At 47.4% G+C, this 24,015-nt stretch overlaps 1 protein-coding gene across 2 annotated transcripts; it reads left to right on the top strand.

The window, feature by feature from the left end:
• The first annotated feature begins 1,383 nt into the window (after window positions 1-1,383).
• Window positions 1,384-22,255, top strand: CEP41 (centrosomal protein 41). Of its 2 annotated transcripts, XM_084624913.1 has the most exons (11): window positions 1,384-1,465; window positions 2,310-2,373; window positions 6,165-6,212; window positions 11,581-11,642; window positions 12,784-12,853; window positions 14,495-14,639; window positions 15,951-16,117; window positions 16,589-16,656; window positions 18,733-18,847; window positions 20,129-20,344; window positions 22,057-22,255. In XM_084624913.1, the coding sequence occupies exons 1-11, from the start codon at window positions 1,433-1,435 to the stop codon at window positions 22,200-22,202; spliced, it is 1,134 nt and encodes a 377-aa protein (XP_084481039.1). In that variant the 5' UTR covers window positions 1,384-1,432; the 3' UTR covers window positions 22,203-22,255. The 2 variants fall into 2 exon arrangements, with proteins under 2 accessions (XP_084481039.1, XP_084481040.1); XM_084624914.1 differs by lacking the exon at window positions 6,165-6,212.
• The last annotated feature ends 1,760 nt before the right edge of the window (window positions 22,256-24,015 follow it).

The following is a 24,015-nucleotide window of genomic DNA, read 5'->3' on the forward strand; positions in this document are numbered from 1 at the left end:
CAGGACAGCAGAACCGGGGAAGGGGGTTTGCATGTGGGGAGTGGCAGTGGACAGCTCCCGAGAGGGGGGGATGCAGTCCCATGGAAGGGGGTTTGTAGTGTGGGGAGTGGCAGGGGCCAGTGCCGATGGGGGAGGGTTGCAGTGGGGGGAGCAGCAGGGAGAGGACAGTCCCGGGAAAGGGGGGTTGCAATGGAGGGAGAGGCAGGGGGCAGCCCCAGGGCGGGGCGGGGGGGGTTGCAATGGAGGGAGCGGAAGGGGGCGGCCCCGGGGCTGGGGGGGGGGTTGCAATGGAGGGAGCGGCAGGGGGCAGCCCCAGGGCGGGGCGGGGGGGGTTGCAATGGAGGGGGCGGCAGGGGGCGGCCCCGGGGCGTGTTGCAATGGAGGGGGCGGCAGGGGGCGGCCCCGGGCCTGGGGGGGGGTTGCAATGGAGGGAGCGGCAGGGGGCGGCCCCGGGGCTGGGGGGGGGGTTGCAATGGAGGGAGCGGCAGGGGGCGGCCCCGGGGAAGGGGGGGGTTTGCAATGGAGGGAGCGGCAGGGGGCGGCCCCGGGGCTGGGGTTGCAATGGAGGGAGCGGCAGGGGGCAGCCCCGGGGCTGGGGGGAGGGTTGCAATGGAGGGAGCGGCAGGGGACGGCCCCGGGGCTGGGGGGGGTTGCAATGGAGGGAGCGGCAGGGGGCGGCCCCGGGGCTGGGGGGGGTTGCAATGGAGGGAGCGGCAGGGGGCAGCCCCGGGGAAGAGGGGGGGGGGTTTGCAATGGAGGGAGCGGCAGGGGGCAGCCCCGGGGAAGAGGGGGGGGGGTTTGCAATGGAGGGAGCGGCAGGGGGCAGCCCCGGGGAAGAGGGGGGGGGGTTTGCAATGGAGGGAGCGGCAGGGGGCAGCCCCAGGGCGGGGGGGGGGGTTGCAATGGAGGGAGCGGCAGGGGGCGGCCCCGGGGAAGAGGGGGGGGGTTTGCAATGGAGGGAGCGGCAGGGGGCGGCCCCGGGGCTGGGGGGGGTTGCAATGGAGGGAGCGGCAGGGGGCAGCCCTGGGGGAGGGGTTGCGGGGGGGCCGCAGGGAGGACAAGCCGGGGGCCGGGGCCAGCCACACGAGCTGGGCGCGAGCCGCTGGTGGAGGGGGCGGGGTCCCCAGAGCGCAGGGCGCCCTCGGCGGTTCTGCTGCGGCGCGAGACAGCCGCCAGCCCCGGGCGCGCGCCGGCCCCGCCGCACAATCTGCCGGCGGCGGCGGCGTCCCGCGTTGCCAGGTTACCATTGATCGCTGTCCGCGCGTGCCGGGCCCCACCTCCCGCTCCGCGAGCAAGGGAACGCGTGATTGGTTCGCGGCCCGGCGGCCGGCCAATGGGCGGGCGGGTTGTTGGAGGGGGGGGCTCGCTCCAGGCGGAGGGGGCGGTGCTGGGGGGGGGGCTGGTGTCACCGCTCAGCTGCCAGTTTGAAAAAATGTCGGGAAGGAGGCGCATCGGGGACCCGGAGGTGAGAGAGCGGAGCGCGGGGGCCGCGTCTGCGACCGGACCGGACCGGACCGGACCGGGGATCCCTGGGAGGGGGCTGGGCTGGCCCCGATCCTGAGGGGAGTGAGAACCGAATCCCATGGGGCGGGGGCCGCGCTGGATGACCCCGGGGGGGGTGAGAAATAAATTCGTGGGAGGCCGGGAACAAACCCTGAGACCTGGGGGCTGGTCCTGGGATTGGTGCTGGATGATCCTGGGGCGGGGGGGGGGGTGAGAAATGAAGCCCCTGGGAGGGGGAGCTCAGGGCAAGGGGGCTGAGGCTGGGTGATCCCGGGAGAGGGGCTAGAGGTGGAAGCAGATTCAGGCGGGAATCCCACGGGTCCCTGGAGGAGCTGGGAGAGGTTTCTGGGGGGAGGAAGGTGAACATTGCCAGCAGACGGCTGTCGGGGGGGGGGGGGAGCGTTGGAGGGAGAATCCCCTGGGGGGCCCTGTGCTGCGGCCTCTTTGTATGGGTGAGGGGGAGAAATTATTACTGTGGGGGGATCATGAAATGGAAGTTGAGAGCTAAAAGGGTTTTCCTTCTTTTACCCCAGAGCAAGGGGCCTTGAGGTGTTTCACCATCAAACAAGCTTGCTGACTGAGGTACTGAGGCTATTTAAAATGAGTTCAGGCTTTCTCTGGCTATAGTTATCTGTAAGGGATGTGGTGGCCCAGCTCTGTGTCCCCCCTGTACACATTTTTTTTCTACAGCTGTTTAGGGCCCTTCCAGAGAGACTGGTTGAAGCAGTCTCACTAAAGGGCTGCAGCACCTGCAGCCAATACATGGCAACATAGTCAAGGCCTGTCTTTTTTCCACCCCTAAACAGTGTTTGACCAAAAGAATTCCACAGAATCCTAAATATCAACACATAAAATCTCGCCTTGACACAGGTAAGTGAAAATATCACCTTGTGTAAGAATCAGCTAATCGGATGTCATATTATACCCAAGTACGTTATGTTACACCTCTAACTGCCTGTGTTCAGCCAGCTATTTAAAATTTGCACTGAAATAACTTCAAATTTCTGGTCATAATTGGAGCCTTTCAACTGACTGTTGATGTCAGACCCTTGATGTAACAGTGCTCGGTAAAATTCATGGCCCTGACTTTTCTAGTGTATCCTTTTTATAGATGCTATTGTTTTACCCATGATTTGAAATTACAGCTAGTATTTTAATGGCCCCTGTTAGATTTCCCCCTTCCATTTCCCCATCCTTTTCCTTGCTAACACAGAATTATATTTTGTGCATTTCATGTGACTTGTCTGATGATTTTTTAAATGTCTTAAGTAATGATGCTTCCACCACTTTCCCTTGTAAATTATGCCACCAGTTAATAGGTGCCTGTTAACTTTTTTCCTGATTATACAACCTAAACTTTTGCTCCTTCATTTTCATTCCACTACAGCTAGTTATGCCCCGTTGGACCATCCTAAGTTATTTTCTTGCCTTGTTTTTTCACGATTTGAATATTTGTAGATATGTTACCCTCTCCACTATCTTAGCTGTCATTTAATAGCCAGGGTCTACCTATTGTGTGATGGGTTCTTTACAACTCTTGAGTTGTAGTCTTAATGCTAGTGTACATATGTGGTCTAGTTCAAACAGGCTTTATTTTGGGGAAGTTCTGTGTATGGCATGTGTTAGCAGTTGCAGGTCAGACTAGATGACAGTCGTCCCTTCTAAAGTAAATGCACAACTGGGGGAGCGGGAGAAGGTGGGATGAGTTCCCATGTGACTGACTATAGAAGTTATGATCATATATAATCTTTAGCTGTCATGAAGTGATCCATCCCCTGTCATCCAGTCCCAGCAACTGGCATTCAGAGGCCTAGGGACACCCAGAACATGGGGTTGCATCCTTGACCATCTTGGCTAATAGCCATTGATGGAACTATCCTCCTTCTCTGGATTCTTAAGAATCTAATCTTGGTCCTTTTATCTTTTCCCATTATGAAATGTCATTGGATGCTGATTCTAGGGCAGATACTCCCGAATGCATCTCCCTCAAATGAGTATAATATGCTAGAAATTATTAAAGCATCACAATGTAAGAAACAAAACAAAAGGCAGGTAAAGAATTAACTAAATGCTAGGCTAAGGGGATGGGTCTTCAATATCTCCAGATTCTCCTCTGTTAAAAGGACCCAGATTTCACACAGTCATTTCTTGACCACACAATATTTTCAGTTAACAAATGTGTCAAAGACTGAACTCTTTGACTTGTATGAGTGCCCTTTTTATCTACCTTTTCAGCCCATCTCAGACCTTGTCTTGGGAGCAAATCTAAAAATCTAACCTCATTTCCCAATTCTTTTCCTCCACCACCTCATCTCTGTTGTCTCAAATCCCACATCAGAACTTTCAGGATACTTCCAGAATTAGTTTTCTTCTTGAGCCTGTTTTTACCTAAATCCCTATTTGTATCTTAATTGTTTTCTTATCTTAACTGTTGCAAATGCTCTGTTAATAGTCTTCCTTTCACTCCTCTAAGGGATCTAGAATGCAGAAGCCAAGTTAACACTGGAAACAGGACTATATTGCTTAACCTTCAGTGTCTCCCTGTCCATCTCAGGATATGTCTACACTAGAAATGCTAAGCGCTGCTGTAGCACTGTAGTATAGATGCTCTCTACAGCAAAGGAAGGAGTTCTTCTGTCACTGTAGTAAATCCACCTCTCTGAGAGGCAGTTGCTAGGTTGATGGAAGAATTCTTCCATTGACCTAGCAATTCCTCCTCCATGGCTTTGGTTGGCTTAATTACATTGCACAAGGCATGAAATTTTTCACAGGCCTGAGCAATGTAGTTAAGTCAACCTAACTTTGTAGTGTAGACCAGTCCCCGGGTTATGGCTCTGTCTAAGCTATAGATGCTACCGTGGCACAGCTATGGCACTGCAGCTGTGCTGCCGTAGCACTGTAGTGTAGACACTTTTGCTATGGCGACAGCAATGGTTTTCCGTTGCTGTAGTTAATCCACCCCCGCAAGAGGCAGTTGCTGTCTTCCATTGACCAGGTGGTGTCTACGCTCAGGCTTAGGTCAACTTAACTATGTCTCTTGGGGGGGTGTGGTGTGTGAATTTTTCACACCCCAAGCAATGTACATCGTTCGACCTACTTTTCAGGTGGAGACCAGACCTTTGAATGAAATTAAAAAATATTCTCCTGGTAGAGATCAGACTTGCTCCATCTGACATAGTATAAACTGTGACTGTATCCGAGGGGCTCCAGACACTTAAGATATTTATTATAAATTATGTAGGTTATGGTAGTGCTTAACACACCTTGAATACTGAACAAACACATAGAAAGACAGAGTTCCTGCCATAGGCGCTGACTTCAGCTCCTGCCAGTGGGTGCTCGACCCCCTTCTGCCCCCGGCCCTGCCCCGACCCCACCCCTTCCATGAGGCCCTGCCCCACTCCCATTCTAACCCCTTCCCCAAAGTCCCCACCCCAACTCCACTCCCTCCCTGCCCCATTCCAACTCCTTCCCCAAATCCCGGCCCCGCCTCTTCCCTGCCTCCTCCCTGAACGCGCCACGTTCCCGCTCCTTCCTCCCCACCAGAGAGGCCAAACAGCGGCCAAATGGAGGCGGGGGAGGAGGTGGGGTGGGAAGGGAAGGGAGCTTGGCTACCGGTGGGTGTAGAGCACCCACTAATTTTTCTCTGTGGGTGCTCCAGACCCAGAACACCCATGGCGTCAGCACCTATGGTTCTTGCCCAAGAAACCATAGAATCTAAATTGAGACATGAAACATCTAAACTTCAGTCCCTCTGTGAGGTAGGGGTAAGTAGCGCTGGGGAAAATTCTGATTCATTAATTGGTGTAAATGAAGAGTAACTCTGGAAGTCAAGGAAGTTACTTTGCATTTACACTGGGGTAACGGAGCAGAATCTTTCACAGTAATACTTACCCCTATGTCACAGAGTAATGAGAAAGAAAACGACTTAGAAGTAGTGGTCAGAGCCAGGAGTAGAACCCCAAAGTTGTGACTCCCAGTCCCCTCCTCGAATCACATTGTAGATGTCCCAGATAACATCCTTTGTAACGATCACGTCTCCATTCTGCAAAGCATTGCCAAAACCACGTGTGCTTTTAATTGGCTGGGGAATTCTGGGTGGAACCAGTAGTCTGCACACAAGCCCTCTCGGCACTTATAAGCGTGCTGCTGTTTTGGTTGGCAGACTGTGGATGCCTTTGTATCACTTTACTGCAAATTCTTCTAATAAATTAAGTGGAATGCTCACTGGCTTACTACATAGCAATTAAACACATCCTTTAAAAATAAGGTTGTGCGAAACAATTTGAGTTCCTGTGAGCCACTAAGCCTCCCAAAGACCACCTCCTCCCAAGTATTTACAGGCTTGGACCTACTGAGCACTGCCCATTCCGTGGATGCTTGCCTGCGTCAGTTCAGCCTGTTTTCTGTCTGACCTGGCTGTTCAGCTAGACCCCTCACCATGAGAGATCTTTATTAAGAGGAGAAACTCCTTCCTGTTCCTTTTTGGTATTGGGTGGACTCATCATGGTAAGGGGGGAGCTGGTGCAAGCATTGCTTCTCCCAGAGTTGCTAGGCTGCTAGAATCCAGTCTTCTCCCTTTATAAGCGTTTAAGCATTCATGTTATGAAAACTCTTATTATAAAAACAATCTGTTACAAAGTGCTTGTTTTCTGTTGTAGGAAACAGCCTGACCAAATACATTGAGAAATTGGAAGAGATCAAGAGAAGTGAGTAACGTATGCGGAGTGGAGGTTAACTCAAGGGATTTGTTGAAAGGTGCACAGTGAATCCTGACCCCTTCATTGTGAGTGGTGTAATCTGCTCTTGGGACCTGTGCCCAAATCCCATTAACTACAAATAGGTGCTGTAAGCATTCAGAGGGTGTGGTGCAGAGATAGTGTACCAAAATCTCTTTTGGATATCTACCCTGTTTCTGCATCTAGCACCTTTAATTTCCCAATGTGATTACCAAAAGCCTTTACAGTTAGGCTTTTAAATAAAGCACCAGAGCAGAGAGTTCTGGGAGCTAATCCAGAAACAGTCAGATGCCTGGTGCACATTGCATTACGGAGGACAAATGCGGATAGATTGTGGGAGGGAGGGACCAAGTACAAAGAATTCTGCAGATGGAAAAGACAAGTTCAGGATTGGCTTGGTGATGAGGGACCTTAGTCGTCTAGTACTGTTCCTGTGGTGCTGTAGACAACGATCTACGTTTATTCCTAAAGCCACCCTGGCCAGGCTTAGAAGGACATGTGTTATTTATGCCCAAACTCCTGTTTTTAGGTTGTATGTTGGCTTGTGCTCGCTTCTCCCAAAACCTTGGAAATTGTCTTTTCTTCTTCTTCCTCAAACCATAATAATTCCTTCTCTCTTCTTCCTCTCCTGCCCTTGCTCTTCTGGATTATCTGTACACCACGGCCACTAGAAGGTGACCTTACGCACACTTGGACAGGTCTGCCAACCTGCGGCTCCGGAGCCACATGCGGCTCTTCAGAGGTTAATGTGCGGCTCCTTACCTAGGCACTGATTCCAGGGCTGGAGCTATAGATGCTAACTTTCCAATGTGCTGGGGGCTCACTGCTCAACCCCCTGCTCTGCCCCAAGCCCTGCCCCCACTCCACCCCTTCCTCCAAGGTCTCTGCTCCTTTCCCTGAGCCTGCCATGCCCTTGCTCCTCCCCCACATAGCCTCCTGTGCACGTGAAACAGCTGATTGCAGTGGCCGGGGGTGGGGGAGGGCGCTGATTGTTGGGGGCTGCTGGCAGCCAGGAGGCGCTGGGGGCTGGGGAGCTGATGAGGGGCTGCTGACGTATTACTGTGGCTCTTTGGCAATGTACATTGGTAAATTCTGGCTCCTTCTCAGGCTGGCCACCCCTGTTCTATCCAGTAAAGGCAATTTTAGGTTTGATAGACAAACTGTTCCACAGGAGTGGTAGGAGGTAATTGTATTAACCATAGTGAACCTAAGCCGATTGTAAATGGCATAACTAAAATACCTCCCTCTACAGGAGCTATCTGTAATCTCTTTAGAGTTAAATGGCTTTTGTTTCTACTTCAGCTGGTTGTGTGCTTGAACTTGAGGCCTTGATTTTGATATAGTTAGACTTTTAACAGGACACCTTGTTAAAAAGTAAATGAGCCGTGTTCATCCCTGTGTAAACCCACTGAAGTCAGTGGCGTTATTATGAGGTGAATTTGCCCCAGCATATCTTAACTCTGTAGATTTTGAAGCTGATGAAACCCTAACTACTCCTCACCACTTAGTGTCTTTCTGTTGCATTTCACTTAGTTTGGCCAGTGAAACTAGGCTAGTTACTCTCAATTTCTATTTCTAGTCAGTTTTGCTTTCTTGTTCTCAATCTCCAGCACTGCTATAAATGCATGAGAAGGCAGGAAAATTATTTAAATCCAAATAACCCTGCTTTTATTGAGAAGTGAAGAAAAAAGTCACAAAACACTAAGGTCATTAGGATTTTGTATGCCCATTTTCAGGGTTTTTTAAAACTATTTTATGCTGTCCCTTTAACATTATAAAGTTCAAATTACAAGGGAGATCACATATCTGAAATACAAAAGTGTTGGTTGCTGATTTGGTAAAAAAATGTTCTTTCACTTTTTGCTCCCTCTTCTTTGTTTTTAGTTGTGAGTCTCTTGGTAAAACGAAAAGGAAAATTATCTTGTTTCACGCTATCCTTTGTTGATCAATTGGCTAAGATTTCAGTATGTACAAAGCAGTGGCAGTCCAATGGTATCTGTACCACAAATCTTGTTGTGTTGCTGTCTTCAGTTTTAACTCTGCTGTGAATCTAATTTCCTTTTGTGCTGAAGGCGTCTTGTTTAAATCCCAGTTCTAGAGTACAGTAGAGGTTTTCTCATCACATTTCTGCTGAATGGGCACCTTGTGTTCCTGGGAAATTTAGAAACTTTTTCCCCCTTGATTTCTCATGGATAGATGACACCAGTTGGACACAACATCAGATGCCTAGAACAGTCAATTCTCTGTCTCTTGTGTAACTTGAGAGAGTCAGACTCAATACTGTCAACCTGCTGGAAAATCAAAACTGATAAGATAGCTGAAACTCTGATTTTAGTCCTTTGAAGCAGAGACTTGAGAGAAGCTGCTGCAAGATCTGATCCGTTCTTAAATATATATTGCTTCGCTCATTGCTGAAGCCCAGGGAAACAAGGCTTTGTAAATATTCAGCAGGACAGTTACAGTTTAATACCAGATCCTTGATTCATAATGTCAGAAAATCGAAATGGATCTTCCGAGTCAGAGCCAGGTAAGTAATGTTGATATTGCAATCAGAAGCAGCATTTTCCTGCGCTTTCTGCTGTTCAGTGCAAATCCCCAACAAAATATTTGTTATGATTTGCTCCATTTCAGATACAGATTTGGTAAAAGTGATAGTCCTCTGAGCTCATATGAACTGCTAGGGGATAGAACGAAGTCGTAAAGATTTGTGACAGCTTCTTTTTTTGTAAATAAACTTGGTTTGAAGAAGATTAAACACCATCCAGTAGTTGCAATATGTAATTACTGTATTAGTCATTACGATACAAAAAATAGGATCCGTTGACTTTTATACATAAGTCTTCAAAACCTTTTTCTTAAACTATAATTGGGCTTTATCTTCACTTCTTTCATCCAGACAACTGAAATGAGGGAGGGATCATCTCTGAGCCATGGCTGGGGATCTCAGCCTTGGGATACAAATTACATTGACTTCAGGGGTTTTGAGTTTTGTTGCATCAGGCAAGAGAAGCAAAAGCTGTTCAGAAGAAAGATGTTTCCATTAGTTATGAGTCATGTTGGTGTTCAGGACACTGGCTAATAAGAATGGAGGTGTAGGAGGTGGCTTAATGGTCTAAGCATAAGGCTTGAAACATCTAGTCTTGCTGGAACCACAAGGGTCACCCCAGTCTTTCATATGTCCAAGGTAGCTCATTTCACAGGATTTATCTTATGTGAAGATTTTTCATATGAAACTTTATAACCAAGGTTTTGAAGGCATGTTAATGGATCCTATGGTCACCTTTGTAAGAGGGTTTCAAGGTTTTACACCTGTATTTTTTTTTCTGCTCTACTTTGGCACAGACCAGTATGGGGCACTTAGGACCTAGTAATTACTCTCCATGTTTCAACAGATCTCGTGTAGGGCAGGATGCTGAATTTGTGGATTCTTCCTGCTCTAGGGTAGTGGAAATGGCTCTGCCAAATCTCCCCCAGGAAGTGTGTGTTTGAGAGTAAGCAAATAGCGAGGATGGAGAATGTTTCAAATTGTGTATGCAAAAGCTGGTGGGGATGCTCTTGGGGTCTGTTTTATGTGACTGTCAGGCTGAAAGGTGCCCTGGAGATTGAAGGGCAATTGTAGACACTGACAATGCAAGACTTCTCCCCACTCCCACTCCATATGTAGTCAGGACCTATGGATTGTGAGGGGAGTTCAGTCTCCCTGGCCCACAGTCTCCATAGTCTTCTCAACCGAGAGGATGTCAGCAAGAGAGCTGACTAGTACTAATTCTGTTGGTGATCTTGTGGTGTCTGCTGGGATCTGGATTGAGACTCAGCAAATTCCTTTACATAAACCATGGAATAGTCAACAGATGGTAGCAATTTCAAGTCCCTAGCAGCCTGGATTTGATAAAGGGTCTGCATTCCATTATCAGTCCCCAGCTGGAGTGAGATTTCTGGGACATGTTCTTAAAATTATTAACTTCCTTCTGACGGTGATTCCCTGACCTGTGACTTCAGTGGGGAAGAAGTAAAGGAATGGAGGAATGATTGGCCCTATTTTGGTTTTCTTAAAGGGCTACAGCCCATAGAGTGTGGATGAGGGAAAGAAACATGGGTTTTGAGTGTTTAAAAAGTTGTGTGCATAATAATCTTTTGTAACAGTTGCAGACCCTAGAGACGGTAAAGCCTTATTAGGACATCTGGTGCATCCCCCCTGCCAGTGCACGGTTGTTCCTTACTGGACAGTCTCCAGTGTTCTGACCTGTCTAGTTTTAAATGCCCCAAGGAAGGAGGCTTCTACAGCTTCGCTTGGGAGACTTTCACATCCTAACAGATTCACATCAAGAAGTTCTTCCTGATATTCATCTTACATTTTCCTTTCTTACCTTTTACCCCATTACTCCTCTCGTATCACACTAAAGAATTTCTCTCCTCCTTTCTATGGAGGCTTCTCTGTTCACTGTTATATTGCCCCTCTTAGTCATCTCTTAGGCAGATGATCTATATTTAGCTCTGTTAATCTTTCTTCATAAGTCAATCCTTCTGATCACTTTTGTGGCTATTAGAGAGCTTGCCTAGTCCTTACATACAATTAGTCCGATATCCTTCTGGTAACAAGGGTTCCAACCCTGAATGCGGTGTCCCCATCAGAACTGTGTAATGTTCACTTGTCTGTACTCTAGTGTCTTGTGAGAATCGCACTCTTCTGTAGATTGTCATACTGTCATAACCAGTGGGGTCCCAGATTTGACTTTTATTGAAAATAAAGTAGGAAAACCTGAAGGATTTTCACCAATCAATTATAGTATGCAAATTATGACTTGTACACAGCAATTTCTTAAACTTAGACCCATCCCCTATCTCAGAATACTTGTCATCTAACTCTGCTATAAACAAAGCATGGGATAAAAATTTAGGTCGTAGGGACATTGTCTGTGGCTCAAGAGGCTTTGCAGCAGCAATGAGTTTGAACCGAACAGCAGGGGAGATTAGCTCACCGAAGGTAAGGGGGGCTTGTGGGGAAGGAGTCTGACTGGTGCAGTGTCCTTTCTTCTCAGACCTGCCATAAGAATGCTGAATTTGTGAACTCCTGCGCTGGAGTAGTGGAAATAGCTCAACCAAACGTCCCTCAATAAATGTGTATTTAGAGTAAGTAGGACAGGATCTGTCCGAGGTGTAAATTCTTTTGGACCTTCAGGTTTGTTCTGACCTTCCCATCAGTTACAGCAGCCTGTATCACCCAGAAATTCTAGCCTCTTTATAGGTTCGGTTGTGTGCTAATGGCTCTCGCTCATTCTCATCATTTTGATGCTGTGAATGGATGTGGGAAAATACATACTCTTTCTTTCTGTTAAAGATTACAGATACAAAAAAGATGAGCTATTCAAGAGGCTGAAAGTGACTACTTTTGCCCAACTGGTACGTATGGCTATTTCCCAGCTGGCTTCTGAACATTGCCTGCTTGTGATGAGGTTCTTGTTAGCCCCACTCTTATATTGTGACTAATGTTATTTTTGTTGCACTTGAAGCTTTTTCTGGAGGACAGGCTGTTGCCATTGTTCCCCTGTACACACTTGTTTTTTATATCAAGTAAATCACTTAGGCCATAACTTTTAGAGGTGCTGAGCACCCTTCGCTGCAACTGAAGTCAATGGAAACTCTGAGCTGTCAGCACTTATATGGAGCTTCCGAATTAGTGAATGCTTTAGAACACTCAGTTCTGTCCATCTGTAAAATGAGTTTGTAATAATAATGCACCCTTTGTAAGGTGCTTAGAGATTGCCTAATGAATGGGGCTGTAAGTGGTTTAAATAAAGTAAATGTAGTGCCCAGTTGAAATCATAACTCTAAAAGACTGGAGGGTTGTTATGTTTAGAGGTTTTTGTGTGTTTCTTTGTGGAAAAATGCAACATACCAATGAAGTAAAATATTAAAAAATGAAACAAAGCATGATCAGAAAGTACAGAAGCCAGAGAACATGGGTCAAGGTAACTAGTAAAAACCTGAAAGGGAAGACTCCTTCCCCTCCCCTTCCTAAAGTAGAACATGAATTTGCTTTGGTAGAGGCCCCCTCCTTCAATCCTTATATAGGATTAGTTCCACTACCTTCAATAGGATTACATGTATGAGTGAGGCGTGTAGGGTTGGCCCCTAATTTATGAATGCATTATATTATATTAAATAAGGCTTCTTGCACGATTACAGATTAATGCTACAAGTCTTTTTCGCTGAGTTAGTGAAGGCTCTGCAATGTGTAGATCACAACTTAGAGGTAATGTTCTATAAATGTCAGAACCCGCTATGATTTTCAAGGGATACGTCAATGGACTATCTGGGGTACCTTCATTCTGAAGCTGAGTGGCTTTTTGTTTTAATTAAGATGTGAGACCTCCGTGTGACGTGGGGGCATGGACTCACATTCGCAACCTTGGCCCAACAGAGAGGATGTCCTCACTCTCTGTGTTCTGATGCGCAGAATGCTCTGATTATTTGAAAAGCCAGTGCTGCTGCCCCTGCTCCAACAAGACACTTGTACCAGGTTTATTATTGTTTCCTACAGGTCATCCAAGTTGCTTCTCTATCTGATGAAACATTAGAAGTGTCAGCTGAGGAGATCCAAAAGCTGGAAGGTAATGATATTTATTGTAGGAATGAGGAGACGCGCTGAATTGCAGTATTTGAACTTGAGCTGTGTCCTCTGATTCTGGAGTTCAGTGTCTTAGAAAACATCATGCTTGCAAACTCACTTGACAACTTGCTGAATTTTGTCTAATTGGAGAGAAAAACAGTTTTAGTCTGCAGCTGTTTTGCCGTGTGCTATGAGCTAATTAAGCTAAGCAGGTTTGGATCTGGTCAGTTCTTGTATAGGAAACTTCCCACTATGGCACTCTTGGGAGTAGTGTTGCTGGCCCAGTACATGGCCCTTTTATTACTGAAGCAGGTATTGCTTTTTGGATAATAATTAGAACTGAGGTCCTGAGCCATTAATGATCACCTGGCCACTTTTAGAAAGATTGGGGTGCTGGCCCTACTATTGTGATCATAATTCTCTGGTACAGAATGTGTTTGGCTGATTTTCCTGGTAGTTTCTATTGGATATGTGCTTCTTTACACACTTCCTTTCAAGCTTCTTTTAAAAAAAAAAAAACAAAAAAAACCCCAGAGCATCCCCCTAACTCCCTGTTCTCCTGTCTAGTGTTGCAGGTTGCCATAGGGGGCAGCATTTCAGTAGTGGGAGAAGGATCCTTATATCTAGTAGGAATGGGCCTGACTTACAAAATCAAGGTCTAGATGCAAAATTCTCCCAGTGTTCTGAGATGTCTGGCTCCTGGTTTTGATTTGGCCCATTACAGAGATGAAGTACTAATGGTGAAATTTAGATACATGTCCAAATTTCCCCCAAGTTAAGCCATGATGAGATCTGGGGTTTGGTTCAGGACCAGTGCTTAGACTTTTTTTTTTTTTTTTAATGACTCTTTGGGATCCTTTGAGAGAGCATGGTGTCTTAAATGTAAGAGATTAATAACAAACACCAAATCCTGCTACACACATGCTTCCAAGAATGGAATTTGGTCTTTGAGTTCACAAATATGTGACAGGTTTCAGAGTAACAGCCGTGTTAGTCTGTATTCGCAAAAAGAGAAGGAGGACTTGTGGCACCTTAGAGACTAACCAATTTATTAGAGCATAAGCTTTCGTGAGCTACAGCTCACTTCCTCAGATGCATATCGTGGAAACTGCAGCCGGCTTTATATATACACAGAGAATATGAAACAATACCTATTCCCACCCCACTGTCCTGCTGGTAATAGCTTATCTAGTTTGTGTGTGTATGGGGGTGGGGGGGATGTGAGAGAACCTGGATTTGTGCAGGAAATAGCCCAACTTGATTGTCATGCACATTGTGTAAAGAGTTGTCACTTTGGATGGGCTATCACCAGCAGGAGAGTGAATTTGTGTGGGGGGGTGGAGGGTGAGAAAACCTGGATTTGTGCTGGAAATGGCCCACCTGATGATCACTTTAGATAAGCTATTACCAGCAGGACAGTGGGGTGGGAGGAGGTATTGTTTCATATTCTCTGTGTATATATAAAGCCTGCTGCAGTTTCCACGATATGCATCTGAGGAAGTGAGCTGTAGCTCACGAAAGCTTATGCTCTAATAAATTGGTTAGTCTCTAAGGTGCCACAAGTACTCCTTTTCTTTTTACAAATATGTGAGTCATTCATGCACAAGCAACTTACTTTTCCATTACCTTTTTGCACTTTTAGATGGTGATACTGTTATTTCAGAGACTGATGCTGAGCTCACAGCTGGGACTAACGGGAAAGGAAGCCCCACAGAGAAGCCAGCCAGTCCAGTCCTGTTCATAAACAACACGGGAGCAGGGGAATCGTATCGGTCTACTCTGCAAAGGTACCTTATAGCAATGCACAAAGAACGGCTTTCCTCTCCCACCTACTATATTCCTCCTATTTCCCCACCAGCTGTGGTACACTCCACCTGTCCCTTCCAAATGTCTCGTATAAGAAGTCTCAGTTTTTCTGGTACTGTAGATGGCTGCTTTCATGGACTTGTCATCAATTAACAGCTAATCCCAGTGAGATCTCAAGTGACTCAGACACCATCTTTTGTCAGAATCATTTGTTTGCAAATAATTCATTGTTGCACTTCTAGTCATTGCAAAACATCCCCAGTAGCAGGTTAGGTTTGGAGTTAGAAATCCTAATGCCACAGACTTGGGGTTGCAGTGGGAGGCAGAGCTTTTCAGGTTTGAATCCTGGCCTGAATGTTAGGGACTGGAAGCTGTTACCATCTGGCAGCTGTCCAGTGACCGACCTGAAATGAGATTCAGTCCAAATCCTGCTGTTCAAGAATCTGCATTACGAACTGCCACCACCAAACTAAAACTAATGTGTCCTTGTTGATGGTCTTAATGGAAGTGCTAGTGATTGGATCATGGAAATTAAGCTCTCGTCTTTTCTAGATGTGGTCACTTCCAGGTCTGAGGCATATTAGAAAGAAGTAGGGGGGAATCTTGTACCACCACTACGCATAGTCTGTCTGGGTTAATGGAGGATTTGATCTCCAAGGCTGTCAGGCTGGTACCTTGTGTATCTTGGCTATCAATCAGCCTATCTTGAATAGGACCCAGTGGTATGATCACCATGTAGATCTTCACTCTTGAGCATCTCGCCTCCAGCTTGGTGATGGCATGTACAATCTGTGCAGCATGCTGCTTGCAGAGAATAGGCAAATAATTTACTGTGAATGAACTACCAAAAAATCTCCATTTTGGTAACCTATTGAAGTACTAGAGCTTTTAACCACTCTCCCCTTAGCAAATGATGCAGCACACTCTTTCAGAAAACCTTCTCTGAAAGGGGCCTTGCTGTGTTTCAGAGGTACTGAGTACTCCCAGACCAGCCGCTGAGACTGTGGGAGTGCAGAACCGCTGAAAATAAATATCCTAGATTTTTAAGAAGTAATCGTAAGGAAAAATCTTAAAATCTGATCTCTAGCTGTTCACTTGACTCCTTAAGTTTATTAATGAATTTTGAAGAAAGGTGGCAATAGCCTTTTCAATAGTCTTGTGTGATAACTTGTTGTGTTAGGTTGTGAATGGATCAGAAAGAAACTGAAAAGTATCCTGATCTTAATACAGAGGAACAGAAGTGCTTACAGAAGGAGAACTTGCATCAAAATCTGCTCTCTTTCCTTTTGTAGTGTGATCAGTGGTGTAGGTGAACTAGACATAGGCAAAAACCTGCAGAAGAAACCTGATGCTAATGCTAAAGACACTAACGCTAAAGATCAGCCTTACCCTGACTGCCCGTTCCTGCTGCTTGACGTACGAGATCGAGATGCGTATGACCAATGTCATATTGTTGGAGGTAAGGGAGGGAATCACTGCAGGATTCTCTGAACCTTGATCAGTGTCAGCTGCTTGCATAATATGTTCAACACTTCTTGCCCCAAAGATGGGCCTCAATGAATGCAGCAGGATGACCCTGCAAAATGAAAATCGAGACAGCCTCACTGTCTGTGATTAGAAAGCAAAATAAACCAACATAAGCAGAAAAGGAAACTGGCGGGGTGGGGTGTGAGGCGGGATGAGGGATGGACTCCTTAGTTTGAGAGATCCCAAAGACATTGTCTCCACTATTTCTCCCAAGCAGCCACTCTTATAGCCTCTCCTCCTCCCTTCCCAAAGCACCTGGGCAGAAGAAGGGAGTAGCTGAGTTGAAATTAACCCTATCTTCACTGCAAACCAGGCCTCTGTACTCTGACAGGTCCTAATCAGGTCACTCTAGGCTGTTTGGTAGGTGTTCATTCCCTAACCCCTTTTTCTCCTGTATCTGCAGCTTATTCCTACCCTATTGCAACGCTGTCTAGAACCATGAATCCTTATACGAATAGCATTCTGGAATACGTATCCTTTTTAAAGCGCGGGTGCGCTAGAGAGTCAATGTTTTGGCAGAGAAACTCCATGACTCCTGCATTGACTGAACACAGAGCCAACTCCTGCTCCCATTACATTCAGTGGGAGTTTATCTGGGACTTCAAGAGGGGGCATGACAGGGTCATCCCACGCTGACGGTGATTTACCTGATGTTAGGATTCTGTGTTACAGCTGTAAAATGCAGGTATTAAGCACCTGTCGTTTGCAAAGCCCATTGACTATAGTGGGAGCTGTGTGCATGCTGCAGCTCTCAGGATTAGACCATTTTGTGCTGATGTGTGAGCCAAGACTTGAACAGCTTGGATGGCTACCCACTGCTGATGCTGAGGTGCCACACTCTTTGGCTGAGGCACTAAACGGTGCTCCATTTGCTTCCCCACAGCAGGGGTTAGCCTTTCTCTGGAGAGTTTAGGATTAAGTGGGCAATATCTCAAACTATTGACTTCCATGCCCACAGGGGGAAGAATGGCTGTGTGTAGACCTCACTTCTTACTGCCAACTTCTGTGTTTCTACATTAACCAGCAGAAGGGTGGTGGCACAGGTCAGACTAGCAGAGGATTTTCCCTTTCCTCTGCAGGATGGGGTACGGGTCAGTTGCTAGGATCATCTGGGTATCTCTCACTAAATCAGTTCCCTGCCATTGCAGGGGCCTTGGGCACTGGTGCACCTCTGTCCCTCCTGTTTGCTGCCTGTGGCACACAATGGGTTAGTCTCCTGAAGGGTGTTATACTTTGGTCTAACTCTGGTGGTTGGTCTGAGTGTGGCAGAGGCTGGATAGCATCAATGGCTGTGATATACAGGAGGTCAGACTGGGTGATCTGGTGGTCCCTTCTGGCCTTAAATTCTATGGGCTTGTTTACACTTGAAATGCCACAGTGTAGACATTACCTATGCCAACAGGAGGGGTTCTCCCATTGGCACAGGTAATACTGCCTCTTGGGGAGCTGGATCTGGGCTTCTGACAACCTAGCACTGTTTACACCAGGGGTTAGGTTGGATTAACTATGTTGCCCAGGGGTGTGGATTTTTCGTACCCCCTGAGTGGCATAACTTTTTAGTGTAGACCAGGCCTATGACTCTAGGATTACTCTCAGGGCTTGAGTCCCAGCATGAGAAAGTGATTTTTGCCTTTCCTTGACTAAGAGTCCCATCCACTTGCAAAACTAGAATCAGTAGGGGTGGGGGAAGCTTTTGAGCTTGGTAACAGACAGGAGGTTGGGAGTTCAAGCCCAAACCTTTTGGCTGCTTTCAAATCATAGAAGATTAGGGTTGGAAGAGACCTCAATAGGTCATCTAGTCCCAATCCCCTGCTCAAAGCAGGACCAACCCCAACTAAATCATCCCACCCAGGGCTTTGTCAGGCCGGGCCTTAAAAACCTCTAAGGATGGAGATTCCACCACCTCCCTAGGTAACCCATTCCAGTGCTTCACCACCCTCCTAATGAAATAGTGTTTCCTAAGATCCAGCCTGGACCTCCCCCACTACAACCTGAGACCATTACTCCTTGTTCTGTCATCTGCTACCACTAAGAACAGCCGAGCTCCGCCCTTTTTGGAACCCGCGCACCCCCCCTTCAGGTAGTTGAAGGCTGCTATCAAAACCCCCCTCATTCTTCTCTTCTGCAGACTAAATAAGCCTAGTTCCCTCAGCCTCTCCTTGTAAGTCATGTGCCCCAACCCCCTAATAATTTTTGTTGCCCTCCGTTGACTCTCTCCAATTTGTCCACATCCTTTCTGTAGTGGGGGCCCCAAATTGGACGCAATACTCCAGATGTGACTCACCAGTGCCGAATAGAGGGGAATAGTCACTTCCCTCGATCTGCTGGCAACGCTCCTACTAATGCAGCCCAATATGCCATTAGCCTTCTTGGCAACAAGGGCACACTGCTGACTCATATCCAACCTCTCGTCCACTGTAATCCCCAGGCTAATCATGTCAATTTGTCTCCGCCACTTATGTAGCATCAAGAAGATGACATCAGACATCCAATTCATGTTAAGTTTAATAAAAAATATACAGGATCTTTAACATCTCTGCCTATCAGAAAAATGCACATGGGAAGATTATCATCCTGTATGATGATGATGAGAGACTCGCCAGTCAGGCTGCCACTACCATGTGTGAGAGAGGCTTTGAGAACGTATTCATGTTATCTGGAGGTGAGTGTGATTTCCTTTTGCAACAGAAATGTGGGGACTTGGCTTAAAATTGAGAGCTGGGGGCGAGGCTTGCCCGAATTAAATGATGAGATATGGACTAGAGCGAAGTACACGGCTCTGCCTGTGTGTTCCAGTCCTGGCCAACAAAGCCATGGCTGTTCCAGTCTTGGGCCTCTCTTAGCCAGAGACTGCCATCAATTTGGCTTGGCTTTGGCAAGTGTCTCCTAGGCTTTGTCTACATTGAGGATTTTAAGGAATTCTTTCACCCGCTGGGAGTTCTAGACTGCCATGTTCGTACCCCTGTGACATCCAACTCTGCTCAGACCAGGTCAAGAGGATGTGGGAACTTTTCTTTCTTTTTTTTTTTAAAGCTGATATCTGGTCTATACCAAATGCTTTTCTAGGGCTGGTGGAAGAATGCCCTGCACATACTGCTGCTCCTGCCATTGCTAGTACCACTGGAGAGGCACTTGTGCTAAAGTAACAGTGGGAATAATCTCTGATAATCCTGGGTGTAAACAAGGGTTGGGGGGGATAATATATAGTCATGCAACTTGTTTTCACTTGCCCTAAAATAGGTCATTCTTTAACCCAAGTCACCAGTGGTGAAAGGCTGGTGTCAAATCCATCCCACCGCTGAGGGCCCACTTTGATTCCACGATTTATAGTGTCAGCACCATGTAAATAGCTTTTACCAAGAACAGCCTGAGACAGCTAGCCTCTGTGTGTTCTAAGCAAATTGAAAAAGCCCATCACTTCAGGACCTAGGAATCCTGGCAGAGGTTGGCTCTCCTAGCTTCATTAACATCCCTTATATCAGTACCCTCCTGAAGAGCGTGTATGATAAGATGGGGGGGGGGCACTTAGACTTTTATTTTCCTTTTCATGCTTTGCATCATACATATTTATTCCCTAAATATGCTGCAGTCTCCAAAGCCCTTTTGAAAACCTGCATCTTGTAGCTGCTTCATGAGACTTGCTGCTCCCAAGAGCAAACTCTAGGAGCTAATCCTGGAATGTGCTGAACCTCCAACTTCGACTGAAACCTGTGGCAGTCGAGGGAGCTCAGTACCTCTTGGAATATGACTTGAAATGCTCCAGCAGTTCAGAAGAGTGACCTCTATATAGGTGTCTCCTGAGCCTCACCTCATAGTTCCAGAGTAGTACTATCAGTAGCTCTCCTCCTGCCACTTCTGATCCGGAGATGAAAGTTAAGTTGAGTCTGACCAATCACGGCAAATAACTGGCCATCACTAACCATATGATCTGTATTGTCTCCAGGCCTGAAGGTCCTTGCACAGAAGGTCCCTGAAGGACTGGTCACTGGCTCATTCCCAACGTCTTGCCAGTTGGCAACCTACACTGGATCTGCCCGGAAAAGGGCCACCCCAAGGGGGACACCCGCACGTGCTGAGAATAAATGGAGATTTGCCTCAGAAGATCTACAAAAGATAGAATACTACCTGGAAGAGGAGCAGATCCCCTCAGATACTGCCAGTAAGACTCCTTGACAAACAGTGGGACTGCCCTGGAGTCCTTATGCCTGCAAAACTCCCATAGACTTCCCCTGAGCTGGCTACAGCACCATTTTATACCAGCTCTCTGGGGAAAGGAAGTGCTTTTTCATACTGACCACGGATTGTAGGCTGGAACTTGTGCCATGCTGATCCAATTGTGGACAGGGGCTTTTCTTGTGTGTATTTATAGAGCACTAAAACACCCACTGAAGACAATGGAAGCTTTGCCTGAGTAAGGACTTCAGGATTTGTCCCATAGACTATTAAAAATAATCCAGGGGCCAGGGGATTGGCCGGCACGTGCCACACCGCATAGTACCTGTGAGCCCTTATGACAATTTCCTGGTTTTCCCAGTTCATCCAGCCTTTCACTAAAACAGTGCTGTATCACTCCTCCAGCTAGTTGCTGCACTAGCCAAAGGTCTGTGTGGGTGTAGGTCCGTCACAGGGATGCTGGGGGCAGCAGATCAGCAGGGTGTATATCTTTCAGATTGCTGTCTGTGCTCTGCAAGGAGCATCCCCAGCCTGCTCTGGAGTGTCAGAGAGGATTAAACCTTCCGAACGGCAGACTGAGAGCAGTGATGAGGGGACACCGTGCAGGTTTTAGGGGCCCCAGAATGATGTGGGAGGGTTTTCTGGGGAAAGGTGATGAGCCGGGAACAGACTGTGTGGGTGGTAACAAGCATAGCCATGGCAGTCGTGCCCCACCATCCGCCAGGTCCACCTCAGACCCTCTGTGCAGAACTGTTTTCATCCCTTCCCCCTCCCAAGTGCAGGTGTAACATTGACAGACTCCGGTCGGTGGTAGGCGGGATTGAACCTTGGACCTCTGGAGCCTAGTGCATGAGCCTCTACCACGAGCTAAAAGTGAACTGGCTGTTAGCTAAGGCTGTAGAGCAGACTCCTTAATCTCTCTCTAAGTGGTCTCTGTGCCACTAGATGGGACAGAAGACCACACCCAGAAGGTGTGTGGGTTACACAGGCAGGCTGCCTCGCCTTAATGCTGGCATTGGGCAGTCTTGGGGCTGTAACGTGGTGTGATAGGTCCAGCTCTCTCAGTGCTGGGCCTGCATATTCCACACAGCCTGCCTCTCAGGGTATGTCTACACGGCAATTAAAAACCCGCAGCTGTCCTGTGCCAGCTGACTTGGGCTCTGGCTCGCAGGGCTGCTTAACTGCAGTGTAGAGGTTTGGGCTAGGAGCTCTCCCTCCCACTTCTCAAGGTCCTAGAGTCCGGGCTGTAGCTGAGCCTGAACATCTCCACTGCAGTTAAACAGCCCCGCGAGCCCAAGTCAGCTGGCGTTTAATTGCAGTGTAGACGTTCCCTCTGTGGCAAGTCACTGGATCTAGAGCGAAGTACACGGCTCTGCCTGTGTGTTCCAGTCCTGGCCAACAAAGCCATGGCTATTCCAGTCTTGGGCCTCTCTTAGCCAGAGACTGCCATCAATTTGGCTTGGCTTTCGCAAGTGTCTCCTAGGCTTTGTCTGCATTGAGGAAGCGTGAAAGGTGTGTTTGGTACCTGGGCTGTATCTCTGCCTGTCTGGACACAGTTAAAAATGACAGGCAGGTTGTATCTGTACCCCAGTCTCTCACATCAGCCCTGACCCGGCTATCGGCAAAGGAAAATAAAACCTTTCTGTCTGATTGTCTGTTCAGCACAAAATCACATGGGTTTCTGTTCTTCTTCCCCAGGCCGTCTTAGCCGTGCTTCCTCAGGCCGAGAGTCCAAGGCAACGGCTGTACGGAGCAGCCAGAACCTCCCCACCGCCAGTCCAGCTGGCTCCCTCGCCACCCGCTCCTTCAGCAGTAGCAGCCTCCAGAACAAGCCCTGGAAGTAAAGACTGTCTCTTTCTGTTGAATAAACGAATGTCCCGGTTCTGGGAACCCCTGATCAGTACATCCTGTTTGTCATTTTAGGAAGCTGCAAAGAGGAAAATTAAATCAATGATCTAACAACGGCAAGAGGGGTGGGGTGTGGCAGGCTGACATTTAGTAAAAGAAGTAAAGGTATCCCTTTCTAAGACTGATCTAAAGGGATAACGTTGTTTTGTGAAAATGAACTTTTCCCCGAAGTCTCTGACCCACAGAAGTGGGTCCATGAAATTTCTAATTTTAAAAAATGCCAGTGGAATCTGTGTTCTTAGAAAATATTCCCCCTGGGGTCTGGGATCTTAGTAATGCAGCGTTGTGCTAGCACGTGAGAACCCGAAAGGTGGATAGACTAGCCACTGTCTGTAAACAAAAGTCTTGGTGTCGAGCTGAAATACAGAAATGGAGCTAACGAATAGCACAACTAGTGACAAGTGAGCAAGATACCAAAAACACCTTTTTTAACCATCCAAAGTGTTTGTAATAAGGGCATTCTTGTAAAGAATGTACAGAATGATGTTTCACCTGACAGTGGCCCTTTATCCACAGTATGTTTACAAAATATATTTGCATTTAAAATCTTTCCCCCCTCGTGTCCTGAGTACTCGGTCTCTGTTCTGTGTTCCATGCGGTGGGGTAGTGCTCTGGGTCCGAGCGAAGTGATGTAATGATGCGTATCTTGTTTTGTGAATGATTTTAGAAGGTAACTTTGGGCATGGTGCTGAGATGGGCTGAGCAAAACTCCGACTGACTTTGCTCACAGCAGGTGCCGACTCATCCGGCTTCAGTCTCTCCTAGTGAATTTCTGCTTGCAGAGCCGGGTTGCTGGTGACTGGAGTAGTGAAGAGAACCCCAGAGTGACTCTGGAGGAATGTCCTGGTCCTTTGTGGTGATATTTGCCTCATGACATTGCAGTGCTGAGTGAACTGATCACACAGTGATCTGTCGTAAGGTCTCTGTCACAGCCCTGCAATGTCAAGCCTTCTTGTCATTGTCTGGTGACTCCCAGCAGTTCTTCATAACAGTGTTTTCTGCTCCCATCTTGGTGGCTGGGTGTGAGGGAGAAGAGGGTGTTCCTGGATGCTTGGAAGGATCCTGGCTTCTCCAGCCCATTTGGTCAGTGAGTTGCTTTCTGCTGAGTTGTGTGTCGGAGTGGTATGGGGTGCACTAGATGAACAAGGCTCATTCGCTCTACCTGAGACCAGACTCCCACCTGGCATGTGGGTCTCAGTAATGCACGCAGCTATTCTGAGCTGCAAGCTGAAGATCGCTGGTCTAGACAGTCTGAAGGGCAGATATTAATGAGCCTGCTTTCCACGATGCATATGGATCACCTTAAAATAAGGTTAAGGGGCAGAACTCAAACTTGCTCTGCTGAGCTCCTTTGATGGAGTTTGTGGCAGCAGGGCTTGGTCACTAGAGTAGTGAGGGGCTCTGCTTCACTGCGTCTTAACTGCGTCTTAACTGACTAGTGGAGGCGTGAAACTATTGCTGTCTATTGCATGACTGTCTCTCTGCAGCTGCTGTCATAATAACTTCTTGGCGTTAGCGGGGCTAGAAAAAACTGTCCCCCAGTTGTCACAATGATATTCCAGCAAGGCTCCCTGGTGGTGGGGGCTGCCCAGAATTTATGAGGCCATGAATCTGGTGACTTTCTGGGAGCCTGAGGATTTGAATGTAATGTGTATCAAAGCTTAAAACGCCTCTTAATCAAACACAAAGGGTCCCAAGCCAGCAGTATTGGCTTATGCTTGCAATGTCCTTGGTGACTGGCTAGAAGTT

Source organism: Lepidochelys olivacea, assembly GCF_965140295.1.
Source record: "Lepidochelys olivacea isolate rLepOli2 genome assembly, chromosome: 1".
NCBI classification, from domain to species: Eukaryota; Metazoa; Chordata; order Testudines; family Cheloniidae; genus Lepidochelys; species Lepidochelys olivacea.

What these genes read in the sequence shown, in the direction of transcription:
- CEP41 (XM_084624913.1), top strand. Translation starts at nt 1,433, where the DNA reads ATGTCGGGAAGGAGGCGCATCGGGGACCCGGAG. An exon ending in AAAATCTCGCCTTGACACAG is followed by an intron (nt 2,374 to 6,164) that starts GTAAGTGAAAAT and finishes TTTCTGTTGTAG; the next exon opens with GAAACAGCCTGACCAAATAC. An exon ending in TGACTACTTTTGCCCAACTG is followed by an intron (nt 11,643 to 12,783) that starts GTACGTATGGCT and finishes TGTTTCCTACAG; the next exon opens with GTCATCCAAGTTGCTTCTCT.